The 13,568-nt window shown below is 50.0% G+C and overlaps 1 protein-coding gene across 4 annotated transcripts in view; it reads left to right on the forward strand.

Moving 5' to 3' along the window:
• CLSTN1 (calsyntenin 1) overlaps nucleotides 1–13,568 on the forward strand; it is a 79,389-nt gene that overhangs the window by 45,866 nt on the left and 19,955 nt on the right. For 2 of the 4 annotated variants that reach the window (XM_046011895.1, XM_046011912.1), the window contains exons 3-7: nucleotides 8,017–8,046; nucleotides 9,238–9,433; nucleotides 11,445–11,653; nucleotides 12,941–13,090; nucleotides 13,209–13,394. In XM_046011895.1, coding sequence (XP_045867851.1) covers nucleotides 8,017–8,046; nucleotides 9,238–9,433; nucleotides 11,445–11,653; nucleotides 12,941–13,090; nucleotides 13,209–13,394 — 771 coding nt within the window. The remainder of the gene's footprint in view (nucleotides 1–8,016; nucleotides 8,047–9,237; nucleotides 9,434–11,444; nucleotides 11,654–12,940; nucleotides 13,091–13,208; nucleotides 13,395–13,568) is intronic. The other 2 variants (XM_046011903.1, XM_046011923.1) reach the window with 1 other exon arrangement.

Consider the following 13,568-nt stretch of genomic DNA (forward strand, 5'->3'; position numbering starts at 1 on the left):
CAGCCCAGCACTCACTTCCTGCCTTCCTAGATGGAGTTCAGATCATTTATAAGATGTTAAACAGTTACGATAAGAAGAGAATCCAAAAGACATTTCAGGGCAAGAATGGGAAATTTATCTCGATTCTTACTTAGGACCAGCTCAATTCTATGATACTTTCCTCCATATTCTGTCATTTGTGTGACTCATGTGGCCTGAGGATGGCCAGTGGGGCCAACTGCCACACGTCACCACCCCATTCTGCTGTTTTTTAGCAGACACAACTGGGCAGACGTGTTTGCCACAATGAGTGGGATAGATTTAGTGAAGCTCCATGAAATCGCCATTGTTTTATGTTGAAAATATCAAAATATTTGAAAAAATAGGATGCTGGAAATTTCATGTGGTTCAGCCTAACATAAGGTAGTTCTCCTTTGAGTTAACAGTTTTCAGAATCTGGGTGTTAGGCCAGAAACTCCATGTTAAGTTATGGACCAGAGGGAATTTTTTTTTAAAATTCTTTTATTTTTTAAAGATTTTATTTATTTATTTGATAGAGGTAGAGCACAAGTAGGCAGAGCAGCAGGCAGAGAGAAAGGGAGAAGCAGGCTCCCTGCTGAACAGCGGGGCTCCATCCCAGGACCCTGGCATCACGACCTGAGCCGAAGGCAGAGGCTTAACCCACTGAGCCACCCAGGCGCCCCAAGGGAATTCATTTTGAGTGCATTTGCCTTCAGAAGAGGTTTGAGATAGTAACCACTAAATATTAGGTAGCCATGGCAGGTCCCCCGCAAAATGGAAAAAAAGCATAAAAGTTGGTCCCTGTTCTCAAAGCGCCGATAATCTAGGTGGAAAGGCAAAACCAGTGTTGACTAAGAGTTAAGTGAGGGTTACCCGGCGTTCATAATTTAAGGCCAAGAGAGCACAGCAGCACAGTCTGGGCTGGAGTTCCGAAAAAGGCAAGACGGTATGGGTTCAGGAAGGTACGGAGGTGACTGAGCTTTAAGGATAAGCAGAGCTTAAATTAAAAAAAAAAAAAAGGATGAGCAGAGCTGATGTAGCCAGTGAAGGTAGGGGACCCGCCGAGTAGGGTGGGAACCGGAGGGGCTTCTGAAGGGAGATGAGGAGTCCGCTCGCAGGGCGTGTGGATTGAGCACACAGTGCGGGGGCAGAGAGTTGGAAGTGAGTTTGGGGCCACAGGATTTCTGCTGCCATCCTGAGTAGATGGGATGTTTCTGCACGTGTGGTCTTTAATACTGTGTCCGGGTCACCTGGGCCTGCGCGTGGAGTGCGGTCATAGACTCAGCTGTCCGAGTCCATACGTCCGGGAGGAGAGCCTAGGAAATCTGGATCCAGCCAGCAGGGTTTGGAAACCCCTGACCAGCCAGTCTCTGGAGCGTAGACTCCGTTCTCACTGCGTCCGAGCTCTCTGGTGACACTGGTTAAAAGGCAGATTTACTCGGTTCCACCCCAGAGCCGTGGAGTTGGAATGTCTGGGGATGGAGCTCGACAAAGCATGTTTTTAACCAGCTTCTCAGGCAGTTCTTGGCACACGGAAACTGGGGGGTAGTGGCTCTAACCAGTGAGGGCCTTGGAGAGTGTCACGCTTGGGTGTGTGGTGGCTGCTGCTCTCCCGTGCGCTGAAACCAGGCAACTGCTCTGATTAGAGCCACGTGTGAGCTTGTCCCAGAAGTCAGCCTGGATTAGTCAGCGGAGGAGTCCGAAGTCACCGAAAATAAGGGTCAGCCTGGACACCGAGCTGGCGAGCATGGGCCCCAAGGCTGTGCAGAGAGAAGCGGGTTAGGGACATGGTAGTGGACACTCGCTGCTCAGCAGATGTCTGTTTTTCCTTCTTAACAGCCCCTGAGCTCTTTCCTCCTGGGTGCAGATTGGTGCATCCGCAGTCCGTCACCATGCCTTCCCCAGCCAGCTGCATGCACCACCCAGCCTTGGCCAACCAGGTGCTCCCTCCGTGGGTACGAATATTGAGCAGAGGGACAAAGACACTAATACTGTCTGCAGTTCTGTTCCACCCAGCCAGGTCGTTTTTTGCTCTGGGAGTGTTACGGCCCTTATGCCTGCCTTGGTTTCTGGCTCTTTCCAGGTCCTTTTCTCTGGCTTCGAAATCCGTTCCATGAGCTGCTAATGGCTTTTCGCTGAAGTCCCTTTTTGCCTGAGTTAGCTGGAGTGGGTTTCTTTTGTGCCCACAGAACCCTAACTGTCCTAGTGACCGTAAGGAGTGCATGTAAGGGCAGGACTACCTGGGAGCTGGGAGACTGTAGGCATGAGAGACACCCCTCCCGTTTAGTGTAGCGTGAGACCATATTCTGATTAGGATGAAGACGCAGAGAAGGCAGGGCTGGCCTGAAGCTGAGGTTTCTCCAAGGGACGGATGAGGAAAGTGAGGACTACCACTGTCAGCGAGAACCCTGGACATCGAGAAGTCAAGTCTGTACTTTGTTGGGTTTAATCATTGTCACATTTTTATGTTTTGCTTTTTTTAAAAAAAAATGCTTCAGTAAAGTTCTTTTGGTTTTTTTAGATGCTCTCGGGGAATGAGAGGAGAGAGAGCGGGCAATGGCTGGCGTATTCGAGGTCAGCGTAGGCTGGAGAGGTCCTCTGGGAAAGCTGGTGGGCCCTTTCACACGTGCTGGGAGCGGGGCTTCCGTAGACTCACCTAGCAGAGCAGTAGCAGTGGTCTGAATTGGCTGAGAAGGGGCAGGGCAGAAAGTAGAATAGGAGAGGTGATTCTGAGACATCCTTCTTGCGAAGGCTGAGAGAAGGCTGAGTCCAGGGGAGCAGGCTGGGAACAGAGGGACAGAGATGCACACGCGGTCACTGCGATGTGACTCATGGGATGTGTGTAATACACACGTAACTGTCGCGTGTGATAGAGCTGTGGGTACCAGGATGGAGGAAAGAGCACAGAAGAATGGATCGCGACAGCTTAGAAGCTTAAAGTGTCAGCTCCTGGGACCCCTGGGCGGCTCAGTTGTTGGGCATCTGCCTTTGACTTGGGAGGTGGTCCCGGGCTCCTGGGATCGAGCCAAAGCCCTGTGTTGGGCTTTCTGCTCAGCGGGAAGCCTGCTTCTCCCTCACTCCCACTGCTTGTGTTCCCTCTCTCCCTGTGTCTCTCTCTGTCAAATAAATAAATAAAATCTTAAATAAATGAATGTAAAAATAAAAAATCGGCTTCTGGGAGAATGGGGACAGAAAGTAACAGAAACTGGTCCCGGCCGGGGCAAGGACGGACATAAATGGAGTGTAGTTGGCGAGGCAGTAGGATCCTCACTGTGAAAATTCCGAAGGAATTGTTCACTTTGTTGGCTGTGTAATGTTCCCACAGCGATGTTAAGGAAAGTCTGTCTGTTAGGGATCGCTAACCTATGGATGGAAGTGGCTCGAAGGTACTCCAGCAGACAAACCAGCCGGCAGTTGGGGGGAGTAAGTGAAGCAGACCCCGGAGTGCCTCGCCTTCCCCTGTGCCCTGGTTCCCTAACCGGTACCAGCAGCCACACCCCGGGGGTTGCCCCAGACTCCTCTCTGTCTGTCCAGCCAGGTACCGAGTCCGGCCTGTCCTGAAGCTCCCTTAAATGTTTCCTCCTGAAACTGCTTTTGATGAACTTTCCTCCTGAAACTGCCTTTGATGAACTTTCCAGATGCCATCAAAGATACTGCAGTATTTTGTTTACTCGCCCCTCGCCTTCCTCCACTCGGGCCTGTCTTCCTCATTAAAATCGGGGTCGTGGGGGCACCTGGGCGGCTCAGTCGGTTAAGCCTCTGCTTGTGGCTCAGGTCATGATCCCCAGGTCCTGGGATTGAGTCCCCCCTTGGGCTCTCTGCTCACTGGGCAGCCTGCTTCTCCCTCTCCTTCTGCCTGCCACTGCCTCTGCTTGCGTGCGCTCTCTCTCTCTCTCTCTCTCTCAGACACACACACACACACACTCACTCTGGGGCTGGAAGGAAGAGACAGTCTGCTGCCAGGTCTGCAGATGGTGGCTCGGTGGGCTTAGTGACACAGAGGGTCACGCAGCTGGTATGGAAGACCCAGGTCTGCCGAGCATGAAGACGGCGCTGCTCCTGCTGCAGCAAGCCCCCCGGCCACACGGTTTCTAAAGTCGTTCTAGGCGAGAGGACCCAGCCTGCCGGCAATTCGATAAGTGTGTGGATTTGAGGTGCCAAATCCTCTTGGAGCAGCCCATGATTCAAGGAGCCCGCTTAAACACTGAAAACAGGTGGGATTACGTAGGAAAGACAGAAGTACACACTTTTGCTGTTCTCATTATAAATGGATCCGGTCTCTTAGGGAGCAGCCTGGGAATACAGGCGTTTCAGAATAATTTATGTTCTTTTATTTGGTGATCACACCGTTTGAGAGGCTATTCCGTGACCCACTGGAATACAGATGCATATTCAGAGCTGTAGTTCGCGTTCCCATTCCCCGATCCAGACCTTCCGTCCGCGCTCTCTCCCATGTCGGCTGCAGGGAACTTAGTCATGCTTGGGTTTCGCACTCATAATCCCACGACCTTGTCTGTACCTTCAGAGCACAGCCCGAATCCAACCACTTCTCTCCACCCCACACCCACCCCCCATCCTGACTTTCAGCTTCTCGTGCCTGCATTACTCCAGTAACCATCCTTGCCTGCTTATAGACTTATTTCCAACACATCAGCCAGTTGGATTCTTTCAAAATAGAAGCCATATTGTTTTCTCTGCGTAAAACGTTCCAGTCATTTCCTTCTCACTTGGAGGACAAGCTGCAGTTCTTGTAGCAGCCTCCGTAGCTTCAGGCTCCATGTCTTTGTCGGACCTCCTCTACTGGCCTCGTTTGCCCAGCTACTGCAGCAGCATCGGCTTCCTTGTTCCTAAGCCAGGCCAGGCCCAGGCCTGCCCCAGGGCCTTTGCACTTGTTGTACTTGCTGTTCCCGCTCTGAAAGTCATCCCTCGATAATCATGTGGCTTGCTCCCGTCATTCCCTCTGGTTTTTACTCAGACGTTATCAACGAAACCTCCCCTGAACACTGAAATATAAAATTGAAACACCCCATTGCCTTCCTACACACACTGTGTTCCCCTCCTCCCACCTCCCAGCCTGGTATCTCCGAGGAGAGAGGGAGTGTACATCTTTTGGCAAACAGTTCCACTCCTTGTGATAATCTCATGGTCTCAAGGACGTTGCCTGACTGAGCCTCTTTATCCTTTTATTCAGCAACACACTGTGTGGGCGGCATCGCCTACGTCAGATACCCCATGGCAGGGTCCGAAATCTGCACTCACCTGCGCAGCGGCCTTTGCAGGAAGGCGCCCGCAGTCACTCTCAAGTATGCCAGCTCAGACAGTGTGGGTCTGGATCACTGTTTCCTCCTTAGAAGAGCAAACTCTGAGTGTAATAGTGAGCAACTTGACTTACCTTAAAATGCACTGTGCAGTATTAATATACACCCAAAAGAAGCGCAAACATAATAGAGTGACTGAGGTCATTCTGGAAATTTGCCAAACCTGACCCTCGCAGTTCTCTACGCAGAGGTGTATCTGCTCGCGATCAGCAGACTTCTGCAAGCGGCTGGTGGTGTTTTAGACTTTGTGGCCCATAGGGCCTCTCTTGCAGTGACCCAGGTTTGCCACTGGAGTGGAAAAGCAGCCATAAAGCGTACATAGATAAATGAGCATGTCTGTGTTCCAATAAAACATTACTTACAGACCCTGAACTGTGAATTTCAAGCAATTTGCTTGTGTCACAAATATTTTAAAAAGTAAAAACCACTCTTAGCTTCCAGACTTTTCGAGAATGCACAGGGGCTAGGTTGTCGTGCGGGCCGTAGTTTGTCTGCCCGGACTCCAAGCAGCTCTGTCCAGTGGAGCTTACCGTGGCGACGGAAACATCCTGTGTCTGCCTCCCACACTCCGTAGCTATACGTCATGTGTGGCTGCTGGGCACCTGGCGTGCGGTAGCCGGGGCACTTGAGGAACTGATTTTTAATATTAGTCAATTTTTGTTGTTGTTGTTGTTTTATCCTTAGTCTTAACTTTTAAGGGATCATCTTCATTTTCTTTTGCAATCAGCTTAGAAGATAGCCACCCCTTTGGTCAGATTTCTTTATTCTTTTTTTTTTTTTTAAGATTTTTTATTTTATTCATGAACAGAGAGAGATCACAAGTAGGCAGAGAAGCAAGCAGAGAGAGAGAAGGGGGGGAAGCAGGCTCCCCGCCGAGCAGAGGGCCCCGAGATCACGACCCGAGCCGAAGGCAGAGGCTTAACCCACTGAGCCACCCAGGCACCCCAAATTTTAGTTCCATTTTAAGCAGCTCATATGGGCTGGTGGCTCCGGTTTGGGGCAGTACGGGGCCTGTAGTGGCTGTGAATGTGTGGGAGAAAGCATGAACAGCGTTGTTCAGTAGCAGAAACCGGGAATGATGGCGCACTCCGTTGGTGGAAAATACTTACAATAGTAGTGAACATCTGTTGAGTGCTTTCTTTTTTTTTTTTTTTTTTTAAAGATTTTATTTATTTGACAGACAGAGATCACAAGTAGGCAGAGAGGCAGACAGAGAGAGAGAGAGAGAGGAGGAAGCAGGCTCCCTGCCGAGCAGAGAGCCCGGTGTGGGGCTCAATCCCAGGACCCTGGGATCATGACCCGAGCCGAAGGCAGAGGCTTTAACCCACTGAGCCACCCAGGTGCCCCTGTTGAGTGCTTTCTTGATGCCAGACCGTGTTCTAAGCACCTTACCCCCTCTAACTCCTCGGAGTCTCACGAATGTAGTAGTGGAAAGAAATAAACTGTCTTCTGTGTCCACCAGGGGTGAATGACTCTTAGATGCACAAGGTTGAGTGAAGAAGCAAGTCACGGGGCATCTGGCGGGCTCAGTCGGTAGAGCATGCCACTCTTGATCACGAGGTTGTGAGTTCAAGCCCCATGCTGGACATGGAGCCTACTTAAAAAAATAAAGTAGGGGCGTCTGGGGGGCTCAGTCAGTTAGGCGTCCTAGTCTTGATCTCAGCTCAGAGCTTGATCTCGGGGTTGTGGGTACGAGCCCTGCATTTTAAGGAGGCTCCTGCCCAGTGTGGAACCTACTTAAAATGAAAAGAAAAAAATGAATAAATAAACTTTAAAACAACAACAAAGCAAGTCACAAAAATTACATACCACGTGATACCATTTTCCAGACCTCACAAAGAAGCAGAATGAAACACTGTTCAGGGAGAAACAAAGATTTGGTAAAACCACTGGAAAGCAAGGACATTCAGGTATGTTGCCTTTGGGGGAGAGGAGATGTCGCACTGAGGCCGGCTCGGTCCCAGCGAGGCAGTGGGACTCCCGACCTCCCGACCTCCTGAGCGCTGCGTGCCCGCACTCCTCTGTGTAGCCCTGGGTGGGGGGCAGGCAAGCAGCCGCTGACTTCAGAGAACAGTGTCTTCACTGAAAGCCGTGGTCATTGTGGCGTCACTGCAGTTAGGACCTAATCTGGTTCACATTCAAGCAAATGTTCCATCGCAAGAGGGACTTACATGGGTTGCCTTTGTGGGTCCTTCGGATTAGAAAACGTGGTTATTTCTCCAGCTCAAGAACAAAGTGTTAAAACCCTTTGCTCTAGAGGTTTGTTTTTGTTTGTTTGTTTCACCAAATCCCGTGCTGGGTGAAATGTTTCCGGAATCGGGCCACAAGAACTTAGTGTGAAAATGAAAAGTCTGAAAACTGTAAAATAATAAATAGGTTTACTTATTAACCGTACCGTGAGAGTATTCGTTAAAAATGGTCCAGACAGCACCGGAGGGCGACATGAAATTTTACAGATTTCACGTCCAGGTCAGCGTGATTTCAGCCTCACGCAGTATGTGGTGTTGGGGTCAGAGACATTTGTGCTTCTGAGGACCTGGCTTGCTGTGGCCATTCCCACGAGGGGCTCCTGGGCTCACTGTTGAATGACGTCAAGTTTTTCTATGTAAATATGTGTGCATCTTTGACTTTTTTCTTTATTGTTCCACCTTTATTCTTTCCTGCATTACTGACGTGGGTTTGTCTTTTCTCCCTTTAGAGAGTTTTGAGGTGACAGTCACCAAAGAAGGTGATGAAGGGTTCTTTCTATCCCTCTTATGATTATTAACCCACTAACTTTGTTTATAAAATTGGGAATCAGCCCTTAAACAGAAGAAACTGTCATGTTCTTTTACCCTGATTTATTCTCCTACTTTGTTTCTATTTTTAAATATCTTGATGGAAATTGTATGTAACCAAACCCTTGGTTAGAAATATCTGGAAATCAGACATCCATTTGAACTGTACGGATAATGTACATTTTTTTCCTCAATTGAACTTCAGAGATTCACTTTGTAACCGTTTTCTGTGAGTTGTAATTTTGGAAGAGGGCAGTCTTATTTTTATGTGAAATACATTTTTCTGAAGTTTGATACATACAAGAAAACATTGATGTTTGTTCTCCCACAGGCAAGAATGGAAACCTAGATTTTCACCCCTAATTAAGCTCTGAGCCGGCTTCCATGTACTGATGTCCCCAGGCAGGCTTCTTTTTTAGATCCGATAGTCTAGTTTTGGAAACGAGTCTAGCCAGTCCCTCCCCATGACAGAACCCATCTTAACAGTAGACTGTAGCCGTTGAAATGGATGCCTGAGAAGTTGGTATTTCTACCTTTCTCATTCAGTAGTTTGTTTTGATTCCCTAATTTTAGCCAGGCTCATTGCACAGGAAGACTGGTTTCTTCTGATTTTTCTTTCTTTTTTTTTTTTTTGGACAGAATTTCTGTAATTATGGTGCCAAACCTCTATGTCACACTTCTTCCTCTCTCGACACTTAACTGCGTTTTAGCCTTCTCTCTGGTCCAAATCAAAATGGCTGCCCGGCTGTCCCCACTGGGGACAGTTCCTCCGTGTAATCAGGCCACGGCTGTTTGCTAATGAGACTGCTTTTACCCTGGAGCTGTCCTAAGTACTCCTGTGAAATGCCTGTCTATATTTTCTCTTTTTCTCTCTTGTACTACTGCATGAGTGGGTGCAAAGTTAAGCAAGTTGCTTGGAAAGCCAGAACATGCTTCTTTTCACTAAAGCCCCAGAACTTACCCCCGTCAAAGCACAGTGCTCTTGCTTTGTCCACAGACCCTCTGAACCCCTGGCTGCTGGACTGTTGTCGTTTCTTTTCTTTTGGGGGGCGTGGGGCCGGGGAGGGGAGGAGAGGGGAGGGCGGGGGCACATACAGACTCGGGAGGCAGAAGTTCTAACCTGCACTGCTTTGACTCCCTAGGTGAGATTTGTGGATTTAAAATTCACGGGCAGAATGTCCCCTTTGACGCAGTGGTAGTGGATAAGTCCACTGGTGAGGGACTCATTCGCTCAAAAGAGAAACTGGACTGCGAGCTGCAGAAAGACTACACATTCACCATCCAGGCCTATGACTGCGGCAAGGGGCCGGATGGCGCCAATGTGAAAAAGTCACATAAGTAAGTAAGCCGGGCAGGGAGGCGCGTGTGGAGAGCGGTTGTGACCGTTGTCCCTGTCCCCAAGGCCCTGTGGGGTTCGTTTTAAGATTTTCTTTCATTTGAGGCAGAGGCAGAGAAAGAGGGAGAGAGAGCACAAGCTGGAGCAGGGGGCAGAGGGAGAGAGAGGGAGGAGCAGTCTCCCTGCTGAGTGGGGAGCCCGACGTGGGGCTCCATCCCAGGACCCCTGAGCCAAACGCAGACATTTAACGGACGGAGCCACCCAGGCATCCCCCAAGGCTCTGTGTTTTTCAAGATGAAGCAGAAGATGTTTCTGGGTTGTCCCCCATGACACTGTGAGTTCTCCAAGGGCAGGAATCTTGTCTGTTTACCCCACAGCATTGAATGTTGAACTAATAAATGAAGGAGTCATTTTATCCCACCAAATACTGTTAAAGAAACCAAGGCCCTCGGCTGAAAATTGGAAAAGCCCAATTTTTCTTGAGGGAAGTATTTTGTTGTTAGAGGTTTTTTTGGGGGGGTGGATTCTAAGGGTCTAGAATTCCTGCGTGCCGGCGGGAGCAGGCTGCGTGCTGCGTCCCCTCCTGGCTGTGTCCCTGTCCTTCCTGCCTGCGGAGAACTGGTATAACAGACGGACTCCGGACGAGACCTAGATTTAGACAGAATCCAGTCTCTTCTTGTCTTTTTTTTTTTTTTTTTTTAATGCATAATCCAGCAGCGTATATCTTTTTTTTTTTTTTAAGATTTTATTTATTTGACAGAGAGCACAAGCGGGGGAGTGGGAGGAGCTTGTGTGGGGAGCACAGGCAGAGGGAGAAGCAGGCTCCCCACAGAGCAAGGAGCCCAAAGCGGGGCTCCATCCCAGACCCGAGCCAAAGGCAATCCCCAACCAACTGAGCCACCCAGGCACCCCAGAATCCAGTCTCTTCTCCACCACTTGCTCTCCCTTTGGCATTAGGCCAAATTCGTTTTGTTGAGTCTCAGTTTTTACTTAGTGCCTGGGCTAAGGAGAGAGGGACATGTCAGGGATAATAACACGTGAACCTCTGTGAGGGTCAGGGGGACACACGGCATTGGGCGTGGAGGGTCTTGGTGAACACTGGCGTGCTGAGAGCCAGCCAATCACCTGACTGTTGTCCTTGAAAAAGGCCTTACTTCAGTCAGAGATCTTGTCTGAGTCAGAAACATGGCCTGATCAGTAGCCCTTGACACTGACCATTTCCGCTCTTCGCAGCTGGGTCTGATGGCACCTTCAGTGCCTCTTGCCCCAGCTGGGGAGGTGGAACGTGGCAGCAAGGGGTCTGCTAGGAGGGGAAAGCTGAGATCACGTTGAAGTCCTTCGTTTGGTGGATCAGTAATGGGGGATGGGCAACAACGGGTTGCTAGTGGTCTTGGTTCCATAGAAGCTGGACAGAACTGTTTCCATGCTCCCAGACTCCCTGTCCATGTTTCCCATCTTCTGTGTCTTACCCCCTCTTCCTTGGGCTCTAATTTTGTCTTACTAGTTTTTCTCCCTTCTGCATGCCCTGTCCCATACTGTCAAGAAAACTCCAAGTCTCTTTTATCTTATATTACTGCCTTTCTTTATTTTACCAGCTGCCTTACTCTTGGGATCTGGAGGAATCAACTCAAATTCCTGTTTTAAAGTTGTCCCCACACTAAAATAAAAACAATGACTTGTTTAATTTTGATCTCCATCATTTGAACTGCATGAGACAAGATAGTAGCAAAAGAGAAATTTTTTTTTTAAGATTTTATTTATTTATTTGACAGAGAAATCACAAGTAGGCAGAGAGGCAGGCAGAGAGAGAGGAGGAAGCAGGCTCCCCGCTGAGCAGAGAGCCCGAAGCGGGGCTCGATCCCAGGACCCTGAGATCATGACCTGAGCCGAAGGCAGAGGCTTTGACCCGCTGAGCCACCCAGGCGCCCCGCAAAAGAGAAATTTAAAACCAGGGCAGAGTTGGTGTGCTCTGGGTCAAAAAGCAAACCGAACATACAGCTTTTCTTCTTCCAGAGCTACTGTCCACATTCAGGTGAACGACGTGAATGAGTACGCGCCAGTGTTCAAGGAGAAGTCCTACAAGGCGACCGTCGTCGAGGGCAAACAGTATGACAGCATCCTGCGGGTGGAGGCCGTGGACGCCGACTGCTCCCCTCAGTTCAGCCAGATTTGCAGCTATGAAATCGTCACTCCGGATGTGCCGTTCTCCATCAACAAAGATGGTAAGTCGGAGGAGCAGACCTTCCTGACCGGGGAGACCGGGGAAGCTCAAAGATTGGGATGACCTCCGCCACTCCCTTCCGGCTGCTGTAGAAAGTGCCCCAAGCTGGGGCCTCAGACGACAGACGCTGGCTCTGTCGCACGGTTCTGGAGGCTGGGACACCGGGATCGTGGTACTGGTGGACCCAGGGTCTCCTGAGGCCTGAGGCCTGGTTCACCGGCCGCCGTCTTCTCGCAGCGTCCTCACGTGGCAGGAAGAGAGAGAGCCCTCTGGATCCCAATGTGGGGACCTCACGATCTCACCTAAACCTGAGTTCCTCCCCCAGAAGCACCTTCTTATAACTGCATGGTGTGGGGTGCTAGGACTTCAGTGTACGGGTTTGGGGGCACAAGCATTCAGCCCATAGCAGAGCCCTTCTGGTGTGTGTGTTTCATATCTTTTTACCCTGTCCCCTGAAAGCCTCGCTTCTGGCCCCTGAAGTCGTGTGTTCTTTATGGGGCCCCCTTCTTTTTCCTCTCCCAAGGTCTAAAAATCCCCCACTTCGCATGTTTTTAATCTGTACCTTCTCCCCTTTTCATCAGTGCGTGTCAAAAAGACTGACCTTTGGTTGGTCTGTTTTCTGTGCTCTGTTAGATTCTGCCTCATGTGACCGTGAAGGTTTGTGCCCTCCTGCCGGATCCTCCCATCCCCCGTCATTGAGCAGAATGAGCTTGTACCAAAACTCCGCTTCTTTATTAGCTTATGGCTTCTTGACGGTGATACAGCATCTCTGCTGTTAATGCACCGTCCAGAATCTTCTCAGGACATCACGGACGTTGCAAACACTTTGCAGACATCCGCACTCACATTCAAAAGCAGTCCCCTCCGTTCTAGGGGGTGGGGGTAGGGAATCTCTCTGTCTCTCTCTGACACACACACAAAGGAAATCTTTTAGCAAGAAATAGATTTAGTGCAGCTTGATCTTATGTTCTGTATTTGAAGTACTTGAGTTATTTTGTCTTCTTTGTCCTCTTACATGCAAACTGCTTAATCTGAAAGCAAATACATAAAACCAAAATAGAACCACCATAGGAATAAATGAAGGTTGAATTGTGTAGACACGTTCCCTCTGTTGACACAGTCCTTCAAGGTGGACTCAGTGTGTGTTCAAGCTCAAGACAGCCAGACCGAGTGCTAAGGACCTCCGGCCAGAGCTTTCTTTCCCCTCAGTGTTGATGATGCTTGAAGCCCGTGTACGTTGTGTCCCCGCCCAGCTCTGCATTCTCACTGTTGCCTCTGTCCCTGGAAGGTTATATAAAAAACACAGAGAAGCTGAACTACGGGAAGGAGCACCAGTACAAGCTGACGGTCACCGCCTACGACTGCGGGAAGCGGAGGGCGGCGGAGGATGTCTTGGTGAAGGTCAGCATCAAGCCCACCTGCACCCCGGGGTGGCAAGGTGAGCCTCGTTGTCCTTCCTCCTCCCGCACCTGTTCTTTAAACGGCGTAGACCAGAGAAAACTGAAGTGTGAGTTTTCCTCCTTTCTCCTCACCCCCGGGTTTGTGGACCGACCCAGGATGGAACAACAGGATCGAGTACGAGCCTGGCACGGGCACCTTGGCTCTCTTCCCCAATGTTCACCTGGAGACGTGCGATGAGTCCGTGGCCTCGGTGCAGGCGACCGTGGAGCTGGAGACTGGCCATATTGGGAAAGGCTGTGACCGGGACACCTACTCGGAGAAGTCCCTTCACCAGCTGTGTGGTAAGGGGGGACCGGGCCCGGTGGTCTCCCCGGAAGGCGAGAGACCCCCCCCCAAATGGAAGGGAATGTGTGTGTGTGTGTGTGTGTTGCTGGACAGAATCAGACCCTGAAACACACTTGGACCCTCTGAAACGGCCGTCACTGTCTTCCTGGCTAGTTTTCGTACTGGGTGGC

This window comes from Meles meles, chromosome 1, assembly GCF_922984935.1.
Source record: "Meles meles chromosome 1, mMelMel3.1 paternal haplotype, whole genome shotgun sequence".
NCBI classification, from domain to species: Eukaryota; Metazoa; Chordata; class Mammalia; order Carnivora; family Mustelidae; genus Meles; species Meles meles.